This window comes from Aspergillus japonicus, assembly GCF_003184785.1.
Source record: "Aspergillus japonicus CBS 114.51 unplaced genomic scaffold BO86scaffold_1, whole genome shotgun sequence".
NCBI lineage: Eukaryota > Fungi > Ascomycota > Eurotiomycetes > Eurotiales > Aspergillaceae > Aspergillus > Aspergillus japonicus.
The window spans coordinates 977472-991235 of record NW_020291638.1 but is presented as its reverse complement, the minus strand read 5'-3'; the positions used below and the strand labels follow the sequence as shown (position 1 = coordinate 991235).

General features: G+C 44.0%; 6 protein-coding genes across 6 annotated transcripts; 2 read left to right on the top strand and 4 right to left on the bottom strand.

The window, feature by feature from the left end:
• Positions 1-902: 902 nt before the first annotated feature.
• Positions 903-2629, bottom strand: BO86DRAFT_424327 (uncharacterized protein; the record flags this gene model as incomplete). Its single annotated transcript, XM_025675451.1, has 2 exons — positions 903-1889; positions 1937-2629. Coding segments are annotated over 2 exons (1680 nt in total), but the record flags the coding sequence as incomplete, so codon positions are not given.
• Positions 2630-2708: 79 nt separating this feature from the next.
• BO86DRAFT_424323 (casein kinase family protein) lies at positions 2709-4346 on the top strand. The gene is made up of 2 exons (XM_025675450.1): positions 2709-3081; positions 3142-4346. Exons 1-2 carry the CDS (start codon positions 3030-3032, stop codon positions 4290-4292), a joined length of 1203 nt encoding a protein of 400 aa, XP_025533487.1. The 5' UTR covers positions 2709-3029; the 3' UTR covers positions 4293-4346.
• Positions 4347-4790: 444 nt separating this feature from the next.
• BO86DRAFT_424318 (uncharacterized protein) lies at positions 4791-6182 on the bottom strand (the record flags this gene model as incomplete). Its single annotated transcript, XM_025675449.1, has 1 exon — positions 4791-6182. One exon carries the CDS (start codon positions 6180-6182, stop codon positions 4791-4793), a length of 1392 nt encoding a protein of 463 aa, XP_025533486.1.
• A 577-nt stretch (positions 6183-6759) lies between these two features.
• On the bottom strand, positions 6760-7907 carry BO86DRAFT_300309 (uncharacterized protein; the record flags this gene model as incomplete). The annotated part of the gene is made up of 3 exons (XM_025667451.1): positions 6760-7103; positions 7176-7315; positions 7366-7907. Coding segments are annotated over 3 exons (1026 nt in total), but the record flags the coding sequence as incomplete, so codon positions are not given.
• Positions 7908-9522: 1615 nt separating this feature from the next.
• Positions 9523-11450, bottom strand: BO86DRAFT_452372 (uncharacterized protein). The gene is made up of 2 exons (XM_025676923.1): positions 9874-11450; positions 9523-9755 (listed from the first exon to the last, which is right to left on the bottom strand). The coding sequence occupies exons 1-2, from the start codon at positions 11233-11235 to the stop codon at positions 9600-9602; spliced, it is 1518 nt and encodes a 505-aa protein (XP_025533484.1). The 5' UTR covers positions 11236-11450; the 3' UTR covers positions 9523-9599.
• A 219-nt stretch (positions 11451-11669) lies between these two features.
• On the top strand, positions 11670-12761 carry BO86DRAFT_6485 (uncharacterized protein). Its single transcript, XM_025677539.1, has 2 exons — positions 11670-12429; positions 12480-12761. Exons 1-2 carry the CDS (start codon positions 11786-11788, stop codon positions 12613-12615), a joined length of 780 nt encoding a protein of 259 aa, XP_025533483.1. The 5' UTR covers positions 11670-11785; the 3' UTR covers positions 12616-12761.
• Positions 12762-13764: the final 1003 nt, after the last annotated feature.

Sequence of the window (13764 nt, the reverse complement as noted above, 5' to 3'; positions counted from 1 at the left end):
TGGCATGTCTATCATATACTCAATTTACTTTAAAAACGCCTTCATAGTACAGTAGCTAAATATATACTTATAGACTATGATATCCCTCAGAGTATAGCCTACCATTGTAATGTCCATTGCCCGTTCTGGAAGCTTGGTAGAGGATTTTCAGTAATGGTATCTCTTTGCTGCAAGATATCGTTCCTGAACTCTCCATTCGGGCCATGAAACACAAGAGTTGGGGCTGTCTGGCAAATATGTGCCAGGGTGGTTGTGTTAAGAATTGGCCTGTTGTCTTCTGGAGGGGTTGCTAGCCACGAATCCTGAAATTCTGGCAGATTTCCGCACACTGTTGCAAGAGAATTCTCAAGTACACAAATGCACTTTGCAGAATTGATATCGAAGAAGATTGTGTAATGTGGGACTTTTCGAGCTTGTGATATAACCTTCCTCCAGAAATTTCCGGGACCTATGGTAGCTGTGAACACACAGTATTCTCTTGTCTGTTGTATGATAGCATTCTGTGTCGGAAGCGAGGCGTCCAACAAATTATGAGAGATAGATGTAATTGCTGACTCATCGATCGGCGGCGCTGGTAAATCCCAACTGGGAGGTGAAAAGTCAACCATGTTGAGAAAATCCAGGGCCATGTTGTTATCAGCGTTGGATTGTCCATCGTCAGATAATTGACTAGTAAGGAGGGCGGTGTCCGATTGCCCGAGCATCACACTATCTGCTCGATCCTCGTTGCTGTGGGGCTGACTGAAAGAAGTTTGGTTGTTATTGCGCTCTGGTTGCTCTGACATTGTTATATCTACTTGCTGGATATTTTCATTCTGATGGTTTTGCATGTCGTGGTTAGTACCGGTCTGCATATGCTCTGACATCACGGTATCCCCTCCGTTGAGCGTTTCTTCGGCTTCTAGATCGCCTGATCCCGGGAAAAAGGCAATAAACATGTCACGTTTCACTTCAAAGTCTGTCGGATGTTCACGTCTCTCGTCGTTTTGTAAAGTATAAATCTGATTCAGGAAGAGGTATTTCTGATCAGCAAAATAGGAATCAGCATCGGTCATCCCGCATCGTCTCTCGATTGACCACGGTGTACGGGAGTCTGTGCTATGGTATGGACGAGACACTGCTACTGGTTTTCTGCCAATGCCATTCAACACCCTAGCAACCTGCTCAGTACACGATGACAGGATAACTTCATCGTATTCAAAGAGAGTGGGTGGTCTAAGTCGCAATAGCAAAGAATGCACCGCGGTATACTCGGAAGATTTCGCTGAATCGTTCGTGGACGATGCAAAGCCAACTTTGTTAGCGAGGTCTTTGAACCGAGCCCATAATTCGTGGTAGTCTGCTGGCTTCCGGGAATGCTTGTGGACGCCAATTGGCCGATGCTCTGAAAGCCCGTAGAAATTGCGGGTGGCGAATAAGAACATTTGTCGGTATGCAGACCAGAATCTTGTACTTCTATCCTCAACTGGATTATAGGCAAAATCGTTCTCTGTGATCTGGATCGGCAGGGGATCTTCACTAGAAGCAATGTAACATGCCCTCATTGCTTCTTGAATGGTGCCCGCAAAATTTGATGGAAGGAACTTTTTCATAACCTGCATTACGGGCTTAATGTACTTGGTATTTTCAAGGAAGGTTTTGAGCGAGGGAACAATGCCCTTAAAAGCGAGGGCTGCCTGGTGTAATTGAGATCGAGCCTGAGCATCTGTAATATGGGAAAATGCTCTTCCATTGTTAAATATTTCATTTATATACCAACAGTCACCGTCGGACCATTGAGGGCATCTTCCTTCGAGAAGTTGAATTGTCTCTAAATCAAGATCGCTATGGTGTCCGCATGTCAAAACATGCAATGACCGATAGATATGATCCAAATAATTAGAGAGTTCCTGCAGTTGTCAGCACAGGAAGTTTTGGAGTGAGACAATCATCAGACCTCAGGACATTGCATACTCAGGAGATGGGTACCCATCAACCAGGGTTGCCATATGCCAGGAAAATCAAGAAGTTCGTCTAGACTTTTCTGGAATCTTTTATAAGGCGATCCTTTGTCTCGGTAGATCTGACGGAAGTCTCGACATTTGGTTGGTGACCATTTTGCTAGCCACTCCCCGGCAGCAGCATCATTCTGACATTTCTGGTAGTAGCGGACATTGAAGAATATCTCTCCGTCAGATAAGACTCGTGAGCTGTCTCTAAACTCATATAAAATCCTCCTCGCTTGATCATCAAGTTTTGAGTTATCATACAGGGTCACATTCCACCAAATATCATCTGGTGGCAACCATGAACTTGCTGCTGCGATTCGATGTCTCCCTCTTGTACAGTCCAAGAAGCAGTTTGGAGCTAATATGATGGCAGGAATATCCGAGCCAATGGCTGAAAGAGAATTCATTGTAAGAATTTCGCGATACTGGTCTCTTGACACCAATGCGTTGATATAATTTGGCGGAGCTGAGCGCCGACAGCCCTCTTTCTTAAATCGATGCTTAAGACGGTTGATATTGCCCTGGTCAACTGAGTGTGTCTTAAGCTTTCCTTGCAAGCTTGTAAAGCGCAGCTGTCTAAGTTGATGTATCTTCACAGTGCCGAGCTGTGCAGCGGAAGCTAGATTCCAGGGGTTGTCCATGGCGAGTACCTTGACACCATCTACTATATCGGTATTTACCATCATTCATGCATGAAGGAATGTTTATATGGTAGGATGTATCCTAGGATTACTAAGTATACCATGGTTAATCGAACAAGTAGGTTCATAGGGACTTGTACAATTGTTTGCGGCTTTCAAGACAGCCAATGAGGACTCAGAAAATGTTGCTTAACGACTAACAGACTATTCAGGAATCAGTGGCCCAAACACCATGACCGTGGAAGTCAGAGTTTTGGTGCTAGCGCTTCGTCGAAGGCTGACAAGTAACTAGTCGGGAAACACCATGGAGGTTTACCTTATATAGAGCGAAAGTAACTGAGTCTAGTCTGCTCTGCTAAAAACCACTATTCTTTCCACAAAGAAAACAGCAAGAGGATAAATGGAGTCATGGAAATTGTTGAAATTGCCGGGGCGCGATGTGGCCGGCTTCGGTATGTCACAATAGTAGAAATCCGCGGGCTGCGAGCTGCGAGCTTCTGACACGTGATCAGGTCAAAATTTGACCACCGGCGAAGATGTTACTTTAACATCTCATGAAGATGAATCTGCACTGGCTTATAATGTGTTCGCATTGAATGCATTAACTGGAGGTCCCGGCATCCCTATCTATCACTGGCATGGCAAACACACAAACAAATATATCCTAATCATAGATCTTCGTGGGCCAAGTCTTGAGGAGGTCTTCGAAAAACACGGCCGAGAATTCAGGGCACCGACGCTGGTATACTTAGCCGAGCAGTTGGTAGCCCGCTTGCAGTACATTCATGGTCGGTCTATAACAGTTGGCAAACTAACACCTTACTCATGTTCTGTCGGCTCTCAGCAGTGGCGAAGCCCACAATTACTGATTGACCGCTTTTCACCACCCACAGGGGCTCAGACTTTTGCACAGGACCTGAATAGCCTGGGCGAACTTCTGTTGTACTTCTGCAATGGCTTTGTCACATGGGAACAATTCCAAGTCGCTAGGAAAAACAGCCATCCATTCACGCCATGCGGCACACTGTCGGTTTTCGTATGTGAACTTCTATCACAAAACCCGCCAGAATATCCACGCTTGAAGCTCATGATTGAGCATATGTATAACAGTCTGGATGTCCCTGAGAGATTTCTTCCATTTTACAATAACGAGCGATTCATATCTGCCAGAATTGACTCGAGTGGGGTTCTTTTTGCCCATCTTGAGAAGCATCTTGCAAAAATTGGTTGTGAAGTGAAAGGGAATCAATCTTGTTTATGTGAAATGGTTCCGAGTTCCCTTGGTCTTATCTTGGATTTATATTATGAGTTATTCATAAGGCTTCGCCCTCGTCATTGGAAAGGTCTCTACCTTGTTAGGGCTCATCATTTGCCAAATCGATTATGGAGAGATCTACGCTGGTTTATAACAGCAACAACAAAGGAGTCAACTATAAAGCAAAAGTCATTCGCTGATATGATATACAGTTTCTTAACAGTACTATTCGAAACTGTTCCACATTATCGAATTTACTGGACCGAGTATCTTCTAAGCCAAGCGCATCGTCAACGAGAATTGGAGGTTGATTTCAACAGGCGGCAAGCATGGGTTTCTACGATCCGTCACTGGGAGATGGAACTTCACAGGCTCAAAGCTATGCCACTGGAGTGGCTTATTGTCTGATTGATATTTTGTCTATCTGCTACCCGGCCTGTTGACGGGGACTTGATATCTAAGGATACATATGATGATAAAGATTAATAATCATGCAGAAAATTGTACTGTCCTTTCGGCCACTGGTCGTTAATAATCCCTGTATACATCCGAAGGTGCAACAGGCGACATCGCGTTTATGGCCATTCAAAGCATCTTATAGCACTTTCTGCGCTCATATAATTCTGAAGAACCTTCTTACACAGGCTAGGCATAATGGATCTTATGATCTTTTTGAGTGCAAGCTCTACAAGATAAATAGGTATCATTATGGAGGTTACTTGGAATGTATCGTAGGTGAATAAGCGTAATATAAGAAGCAATATAACTAAACAAAATCTTTGATAGAGACTTAGTACCAAATTCTCAAAAAATCAAGTACTGACCATGTTGAATGGTAGTCAATCTTTACAGCGTGATACCATTTGCTATGTTGAATAGCGGACTTCGGTCGGGCCTTGAGCCTTACTAAGGCTTGTCAGCGCGTAAATACGGTTTCCTCCCGTAATTGTAAAGCTTATTACCAACCACAGTCCAGCTCTTTTGTGGATCGTTGGTGACCCATTCGCCATTCAATCTGTAGTTGTAGCCTGTGTTATCCGAGGACGGGAAGAGTTTGACATCGCAGTATTGGATATTAGTCGTAGCAACTGTTGTCTTGGCGGCTGTTGTCTTGGCGGCTGTTGTCTTGGCGGCTGTTGTCTTGGCGGCTGTTGTCTTGGGGACTGGGTCGGTCGCAGTTGGAGTCCTTTTTTCAACACCTTTGCCCTTGTCTCTCCCTTGAGTCGTGCTCGGCATAGATATGTTCCCTGAATTCGCCTCAATCGTATGTGCTGGACCAGGGGTCAATGGGTCATAATACTCCTGGATGGTGTTGTTCTCCCTTGCTAGTCTGATAGCAGCCCACAAAGCAAGATTAACCGTTAGCCCGTCAGCCCGCGCCCGCGCCCATGGAATAACTGCATATTCCATAGCATTGATGTCAGGAATGAAATCAGTGGGTTTGACTGAAGGATCGTTGGTACTAGAGCTCACTTGACCGGTGCTCATACTCATACTAACTTCATCAATGCTCATTTCGCTGACACTACCCACGATATCCGAAGATATTGAGGAGATACGTTGACGTCTGGGAATTATTGAGCTGGTCTCCGAAGTCACCGAAGGACTATTCTGGCGTGCTGGCTTTGCGAGACTGCGTAGCTTTCTTGGAGATGTTCGATCTGCTTCGGGCGCCAAAAATAGACGAATAACAACCAGGGCTTCATTAGAGATTATGAAGACGATCGATGTCTTGTTGATTGCGCCATAGTATTGAACTTGCTCGAATGGGTTCACAAGGGACATCTTATCCTTTGCGTTGAGTGTGCTGTTGGCTGGGCCCATCTGAAGCAGCTTGATTGCATCCTCATGAGACCAAAGGTATTTCGTATCCCCACAAACAAAAGCTTTCGTTCGCTTTCTCTGGCCTGGAGGTTTGCTATCATCACCGGCACCCCAGTCTGGAAATATGTCCGTCGCTTCACATGTTCGAGAGCCGTCCGCAATAAACTGGCTTTTTGGCAGATTGGCCGACACGATAACCATATTCGTCGCAGCAAGCACATCGTTGAAACCGCGCTCCGAATATAATGTACTCAGGTTTGCATCCTGATATTCGGTGACTGGACTTATGAAGTCCCGCTCCTCAGCTAGTTCAGACGCATATCGCTCGACAATATTTTGGTGTGTAAAATCTGACCATGGGTAGATATTTTCCACATAGCTCCAGGCGGCATTGTAGGTTGGGACTGAGCTTGTACCACGACAGTCCAAGATGACATTGGGCTGGGTCAAATGTTTATAAACAGTCTTCGACATTGTAAAGCTTTGAAATTTCAGATGAACGTAGTCTTTCGTATACACATAGAGACGTACTGGGCAAGAAGGCCGTATTTATAGCTTAGTCTTATGTCTTGACGAAAGCGTTGCCAACCTATAGTAGTGCCAGCAACAACCTCATCGAAACTCTAGAGACAAGAAAGTTAAAGCCCGAATCATTTACTCTATGTCAAATCCTCTAATGTCTTATCCAAGCAGAAGACATCAAAATGCTCGCTGTTGGAAGTCTCTAACCGATATAGAGAGCACAGAGAGACTAATTCCGTTTTGCACAGCATAGAAGAAGAGTTGAAATATCCCACGATAAACCGGAAATTTAACATATACCAGATAATATGATGTATACGAGCAATAGCAATTTTCAGGAATAGAGCGCCGGGAGCTTTTCCTTCCTCTGATCGACGCCTACTTGGTCTTTGATGCTGATTTTGAGATGACCAAAGCTTTCTTACAGCATGGTGTCATGGCGACCTCTACATTCGATAAGAGACTACTTGTCACAGCTTATCACATATCGCCAGGTGAGTAAGAATTGTAGGATTGGAAAAGCCCTAAATTAATTTATTATCCCATCAAATTCCTTCTTTGCAATGATTGGACCCCATCCTTCATTTGCAACACGTCTAGCACAGATAAGAAGCCTTTGCTTGTCAACTTCCCAAGACCCAGGAAACAAAATAAGTAAAAAGTTTTGCTCCATGATAATTTCATCCAGATTTTGCTCAAAGCATTCTACCCCACAGAATGCGATCGGGTCTACATGTTTTGTTTCTGGCGTGTAGGAGAACCAGGCAGATTGAAATTCCTGGAGAAGCCGAGACATGGTAATGTGCCATGCTGGAGTAGGACGTATAGCCTCTAAAAATGGAAAAATAGAAGCTAGTGATGGATGCGTCCATGCTGGAATCATCATTAGTAGGTAAGCAATAGTTAAGAACATTTATAGTTCAGAGAACATATGCGATAACTTACTATCTGGTCGATGTCGAGTCTTTAAACAGATTAGTTCTAGTTCTATACCTTCAAGTTTTCGAGTGCAGAATTCTACAACAGTTTCCTGGTTCAAATTCAGTGTTGCAGCAATATGAGCACGTAAGTCTGATTTTTTTGCCCTGCCAAATTGTTAGGTGTTTTTTAGAACGATGATTATTGCTGTACAAACCGATTAAGAATATCACCTAATACTTCAGTTTGTTCAATATGAATGAGCTCCATCAATGGCTTGAACCGTTTGGGAAAAGGCCACGGCGAATTGACAATATAGGAGTGAGAAAAATCGTAGAGAACGGAATCGTAATAATCATGAAGACGGAAATGTTCGTCACAAATATCGCGGTGTAGTATCCCAATCTCATGCAACGCTGTAAGACGCCGAAGCCGATCAATAGCTAAAGAAGTGAACCACTTCTTTTCAAAACAGCTTAGAGATAGCTCAGTAATTTCTGCGACAAAATTGTCGAAAAGATGGAATTTCCGACCGGGGGATACCCCTAATATGCGCCGGGAACTTAGATTTGGCTTAATTCTTTCAAGCACTATTGCTCGAGGACGCAATGCGTAAGTTCTAGGATACTGCTCGCGTGTCAAATTGAGCACCCCAGAGTAGGTCGGAAAATATGAGAGTTTAGAGGGTGGACAATTGTAAAGAATATGTTCGTAAGCTCGGCTTTCATTCAAGAAAGGATCTAGTTCTCTCTTCGACTCGAAATATTCTTTGTCAAAGAACTATTCTCAATTAGTAATACTATCATGGCTAGGGAAGAGGAAATTCTTTCCACGTACCGTCTTTGCCACGAGACTTGCTGATCTATTCACCTGCAACCTCAATACAATGATACTATGCAGCGCTGGCCTATCATCACGCATTGGTCGTCCCAATTTCCAAGGGTGGTTGCATTCGAATTGCTTGAAGTCTTCGGGATTGCGGACATGTTGCTCACTCAAGTCAAGTATATGTGGCTCACAGTCTTCAAAGAACCGCGACCGCACAGAATCCATGGCAAAGTGATAGGGAGTTATCTTGAGGCTGTTTGTTGACAGTTGGTATGAAAAACGACAATGGAAAGGGATGAAATTTGAACTTGCAACCACACTCCTCGTTGTCTTAGGTAATACAGAGTATGGATCAAGAACAGGTGTCAAGTTGTAGATATGAACACACGCAGGCGGATAACTATACTTCTATGTAATGAAACTGGATGCGCTTTCAAGTAAATGTTGTTCTGAGCGTCGGGACTGCGCGAATTTTGCGCATTAGCGGCAAGTATGGCGCAGATTCTAGTGATACAAGCAATAATAAATGAGTAACTTGACCGGTTCGTTTGTCATGTGACTTATGTTCGCGATGCAGACTTGGTAGACAACCACCTGCAGCAAAATCACCTGCAGCTCAAGTTCACATGAGTTTCATTCTGTCAAGGTAGAGGGTTCTTCGTTGCTAACTGCATGTTATTGATAAGAAGTAATAAGGCAAGAAGAAGAAGGGACTATATGCTATCTAGAACTATCTTCTCCTTAAGTTAGAGGACTACACCAAGGATGCGTTCGAGAGGCACGTGACGCTGGCTTCTTAGGCAGCAAACAACCCCGCAGCAGTCTTCTGACTTCTTAAAACCCAACCCCCCATTAATTGTTTCCTCATTTCATTTGTGAACACTTCAGCGCACTGCCAAAATGGCATACAGAGCTCATGATTTTACGGATACCGCAAAGAAGCTTGTTGAAGAGATCAGATACATCATCCAAAAAGACCCTGTGATCGGCGAGAGTAAGCCTGGTAGTGGCTATGAATTTTCTGGCAAGGAGTTGTCTAGCAGGACCACACAGTTGGAGCAAGAGCTAAGCAATGAAAACTATATTGTTAGTACTACTAGTATTATATACAGCGTTAGTCTAAACGTGACCCAGGCTTCTAGGTGCAAAGTCCTTCATCTCGACCATGGCGGAAACATCCACAATAGATCTGGCCATTTGCTCGTTATGCCTTTGAACGGCTCTGCGGCTTTCGAACGGGTTGGCTCTTCACAGTCAGACGAACCATTACGACCATGTCATTACCTCACAGAAACAAGGAGACTTCGGGGGGAAAACATCGATGTTATCATTGTGGCACTGGAGAAAAGAGATTGATTAGAAATCGTCCAAATACCTCGGATCATGAAATTTTCAATACCAAAGCCCACAGTGATGTAAAGATATTTGGTCGTATCCAAAATATCCTGTTTGTCAGTCCTTGGGGGAAGGTTAGAATACATTTTCTTCCAAAACCAACTGGAGGCAACGAATATTTTCGAATAGCTCTCCCGCTCATTGTTTACATTCATGTAGCTGGAATATTTAATCGATCTGCAAGATGTCCATAAGAGCTGTCATCACCATCTTGTAAACCCGACATTATCACCGGATGCTCCCAAATGTTAATGCCTGTACTTGACGAGCTTTCTGGGAAGAGCCCAGAGCTGTAAGCATCGTTATAACCATCTCGCGTACCGGTAAAGAATGTCGGGTCATTCCAAATATCGATCTCTGTACGGGAAGAACTGGCTTGGAGTGCTGGGGTCTGGTAAGTACTATGATCGCTGCCTGACAAACTTGCCGAAATCATGGGATGGTTCCAAATATCAATGTTTGTGCACGATGAAATGGTAGGAGATGCTGGAGGGATGTATACATTGTCATTGCGATCTTGGGTACTCGTGTGAGCCATCGGGTCGTCCCAACTATCAACATTTTCACCGGGTGGATTAATTGAACTTATCAGTGGGTTATCTGGAATCACGTCATCACCGGGTTCAAAACCTTCTGAAAATACTGGGATGTTCCAGATATCGACATCGAGAATCGCGGGGCTGGATGGAACCCTAGAACTTTCATCACTGAGAAGCGTTTCAGAGAAGATTGGACAATTCCAGATGTCGATATCGGGATTTGGATTATATGGAGAAAGTGTCACAGTCGGAATAGAAACACCTTGTGCTATGCTTGCAAGCACAGTATGCTCCATATCTGGACCAAATGGATCCGAGTCTGAAATAGAATGGAGTTCTGGTACCGTTGCATTGGTGTATACATCATCATCAGGCTCATGATCCATTGTCCTTTGGTGTTTACTAGGAATAGGAATTGCGCCGCTTGAGAGCCGGCGCTTGGTGGTTAGAGGCGGATTCGGGGAGGACACAACATCAGCTGAATTCGAGGTTTCTGACAAGGAAGAAGGCGGTAAGGGGTTGACAAGAGTAGGTACAGATACTGGCTTTTCAACCACATTCTCTGGGCCGAGTATCTCCGAAGATGAAGATGGGGAAGTAGATGCAGCTGCTCCATCTGTGTCAGGAGCTTCAAGAGAAGGTTGAGAGCATTGAGAGAATATGGCCCCATCTATAGCACTTGATCCAGAAGATGACGATGAACGAGCAAATCCATATGCGGGCGAGCAACTGAAACAAAGTGATCTGTAAGTTTCAGAGCATTCATCTCGCCAAGACCTTGCGCTTGCTGCTAGGTTCTTCCAAACCTCGCCGGATATAAGATTCTGGGCAATCACTTGTAAGGCGTTAGGCGAACAGCGTGGGATATAGCTCCACGCAAAAAATGTTATCCAGACATAAGAAAGAGGAAGCGAGTCTGAGAGTTCCGTATTCACAGAGAGCTCCTGAAGTTTTGTCTTTAGGATTCTCTCGAGAAATTTGAACTTGATGCCAATCCCGATTAATAGAGCAGCTCCCCTCTTGTCGGTGAAATGGGGACATATCTCAGTGTATTGTTGATAGCTCGATCCTTTCTTGGAATTGAGGAGCATTTCATCCAGTTTTGAGTGTTGGCAAATCTCGTCTGAATATTTCAGAAAGTCTTCTGCCAGTGAAGATACCCCTAGTCCAGCTCTGAATCGTACCTCCATACTGTTGTTCGCGACCGCTTGCTTGCCGTCTCGGACGCGAAAGTCTTCACTCTTCCTGTCACTAATGATAATATCAGAGACTTTCTTCTTGCTGAATGTCTCTATCTCGTGTGTTCTTTTCGACAAGTAGCGCATTACGCTGTATGCTGCTTTTTCATCCCGTTGTCGAATGGCTTGATCTGGCAGTGTCTGCTCCTGGACGCGAGTAATATGGTTCGAACTTCCTAATAAAGATTTGAAGGAGTTGTATAGTCTCTTGATATCATTGTAATGAGCAGAAAAAACCTCTGGGTTCTCTTCTGAAAGCGTTTGAAGGGCTGATATCGCTCGCGAGACATCCTGTATGGTCTCCATTGGTAGTTGTTGTCGTAGTTCAAGTTGGAAAACTTTCTCGCATTAAATGGGACATGTAAGACAATCCCTGCAACGCTGTCTGAAATTCAGACAGCGTTGCAGGGATTACAAACCAGATTCTACCATCCGAGAATTCTTCCTAGGCGCCGGTGGCGCTGGCTGAATTATCGATAGGCCAAGAACTATTCTCACACCATGGCCTGTGATCAAACCGTATTGCCTAGCTTACAACTCACATCAGACCAACCCCTACGGTATGTCCCTTGTGGTATTGAAGCAGTATATAGGTTATTTTTTCGAGTTATAGACATTCACAAAGCCAACGAAAATTATGCTCACATATATTATACGTCGTCTTAAAAGACTCTTTACCAGGCACAAAGATGATCGTCTTTCTCTGATATGTTCCTCTACCATGCATGATATTATGGAAGTTCCGATTTTCACAGCCACGTCAGATAAACCTTACGCGTATGGTCCAGAAGCGCTAAGTCAGCTATTGTACATCGAAAAGTACCAAGGAATTGGCTGGGGGCCCAAGGATGAACCCTACTTGAAATTTATTGGTCACTACGGTCAGCCGCCTGAACGCAAGTTTACTCATTGGTCACGTACGTTCTTTAACACCTGGGCTCTGCCGCGGAGCATGTTGGATCAAATGGTGCCTGAAGATGAACAAGAGTATATGGAATCACGTTATGGCTTCAATTGGTCTCGGGTATCAGTCGAGGCGAGGCTCATTTCGGTGCCTACGTGCAGGGCACATTGGACCATGACTCTTGCTGGAGATGGAAAAAGTATCAATATATCCTTCGAAGAACAGGAATTTCGATATTATGACAATTCTGTTTATCAGAACACTGATACTATGGCTGTCTACGAGACCAAAGACTGCTCAGTGGAGGGACTATCAGCGAACGTGTGGATTCCGGAGCATCTGAAGCAGCACAATACTTGTCGTTGTGTGGATTGGCTGTGAGTCTAATCCTATATCATAAGACGTTGACTTACTGATTGAGTGTTAGTTTTCTCAATCTTTGGAATTTTGACCGCTTGGGCTTTCTTAATCTTGATAATGGAAGTGGCAACGATCTTCTCACCTTCTTACAGGAGAAACGAAATGAGGTTGTCAGCTCTGCTGAAAGCTATTTTCAATCTTAATATAAGCTCTATTATATATAAGTCTGTCTGCTTCTGCTCTTACTCAATGTAATTAGTTTCTGATATTACGTTTCTATCATGGCTGAACCCTCAGGATTACCAAAGAGTCAATTCAATAGCCTTGAACTCTTGAGGTTTCATAAACAACTCCGATCAATTACCATAGAAAAGAAATTGGATAAGACCCAGAATCATCTTCGTTGGTTTTTATTTTTTCACTTAGAGGATTGTACCTTATCTGCCTGTCTGGAATCTTCGACAAACCGCTTGTGTCTCAACTGGAAGCTAGAGAGTTCATACATCTTAGAGAGTCAATCTGTAGCATTTTATGCTACAGGATATTGTCCCCCTTTCGCTGCAGTCAGTGCTGCTATGTTTACACAAAAACATATCGAGGAGCCAGAGTCAGATGATTTTATCTCTTGGATGTGAGTATATATCAAACAGATACATGTACAGTATCAGTTAACATTACCAGCTCCAAAGTAATCAGCTTTTTGCTAGCACGAGGATGGGTTTTTGGTGACTTGGATCAATTGAAGTCGCTATAGGAACGCAAGGCATAGCATCTTCTCAATATGACCAACTTCTCAACATGACCGAGGTTTCTTGGACAGGGATTCTTGAGAGTCAATGGAGGCAGACCGGGCTCTCTTATGTACACAGGTGTACTGATTGTTTAATCCTGGTATTGTCTGGAGTTCTTCTTCCGAAATCCATGCAAGTCTGTAAATCAGAAATTCCTTCATACCATTTACTCCTTCTCTTGAGTGGATTACAGTATGAATGATAGTACCTGTCGAGTGGCGACTAAGATCGGAAGACATAGCTCCATAGGGTTCGACAACCTCAAATGGCTCGGCATAGGTTTTGTCGGTAGCCCGAGTGTTGCCGCTATGAGGTTTTTCATCAACATGCGCATTATTCTGGTACGAAGGAGATAGCCCAGGGCCATAGCGCGGTGAGGTCATAGGAATCGTATCGGTACTGGCCGTGTCATTGAACATAGACTCAGGGGTAGAATGATTGTCCGATACTAAATACCATCGAAAATGTCAATCAAGTCTGCCTTGGTCTATTATAGGTAGATCACCTTTTAGGGGGTCCTCTGTAGGAGAAGCCATTTTGTAGATTGTAACAATTTCAAGT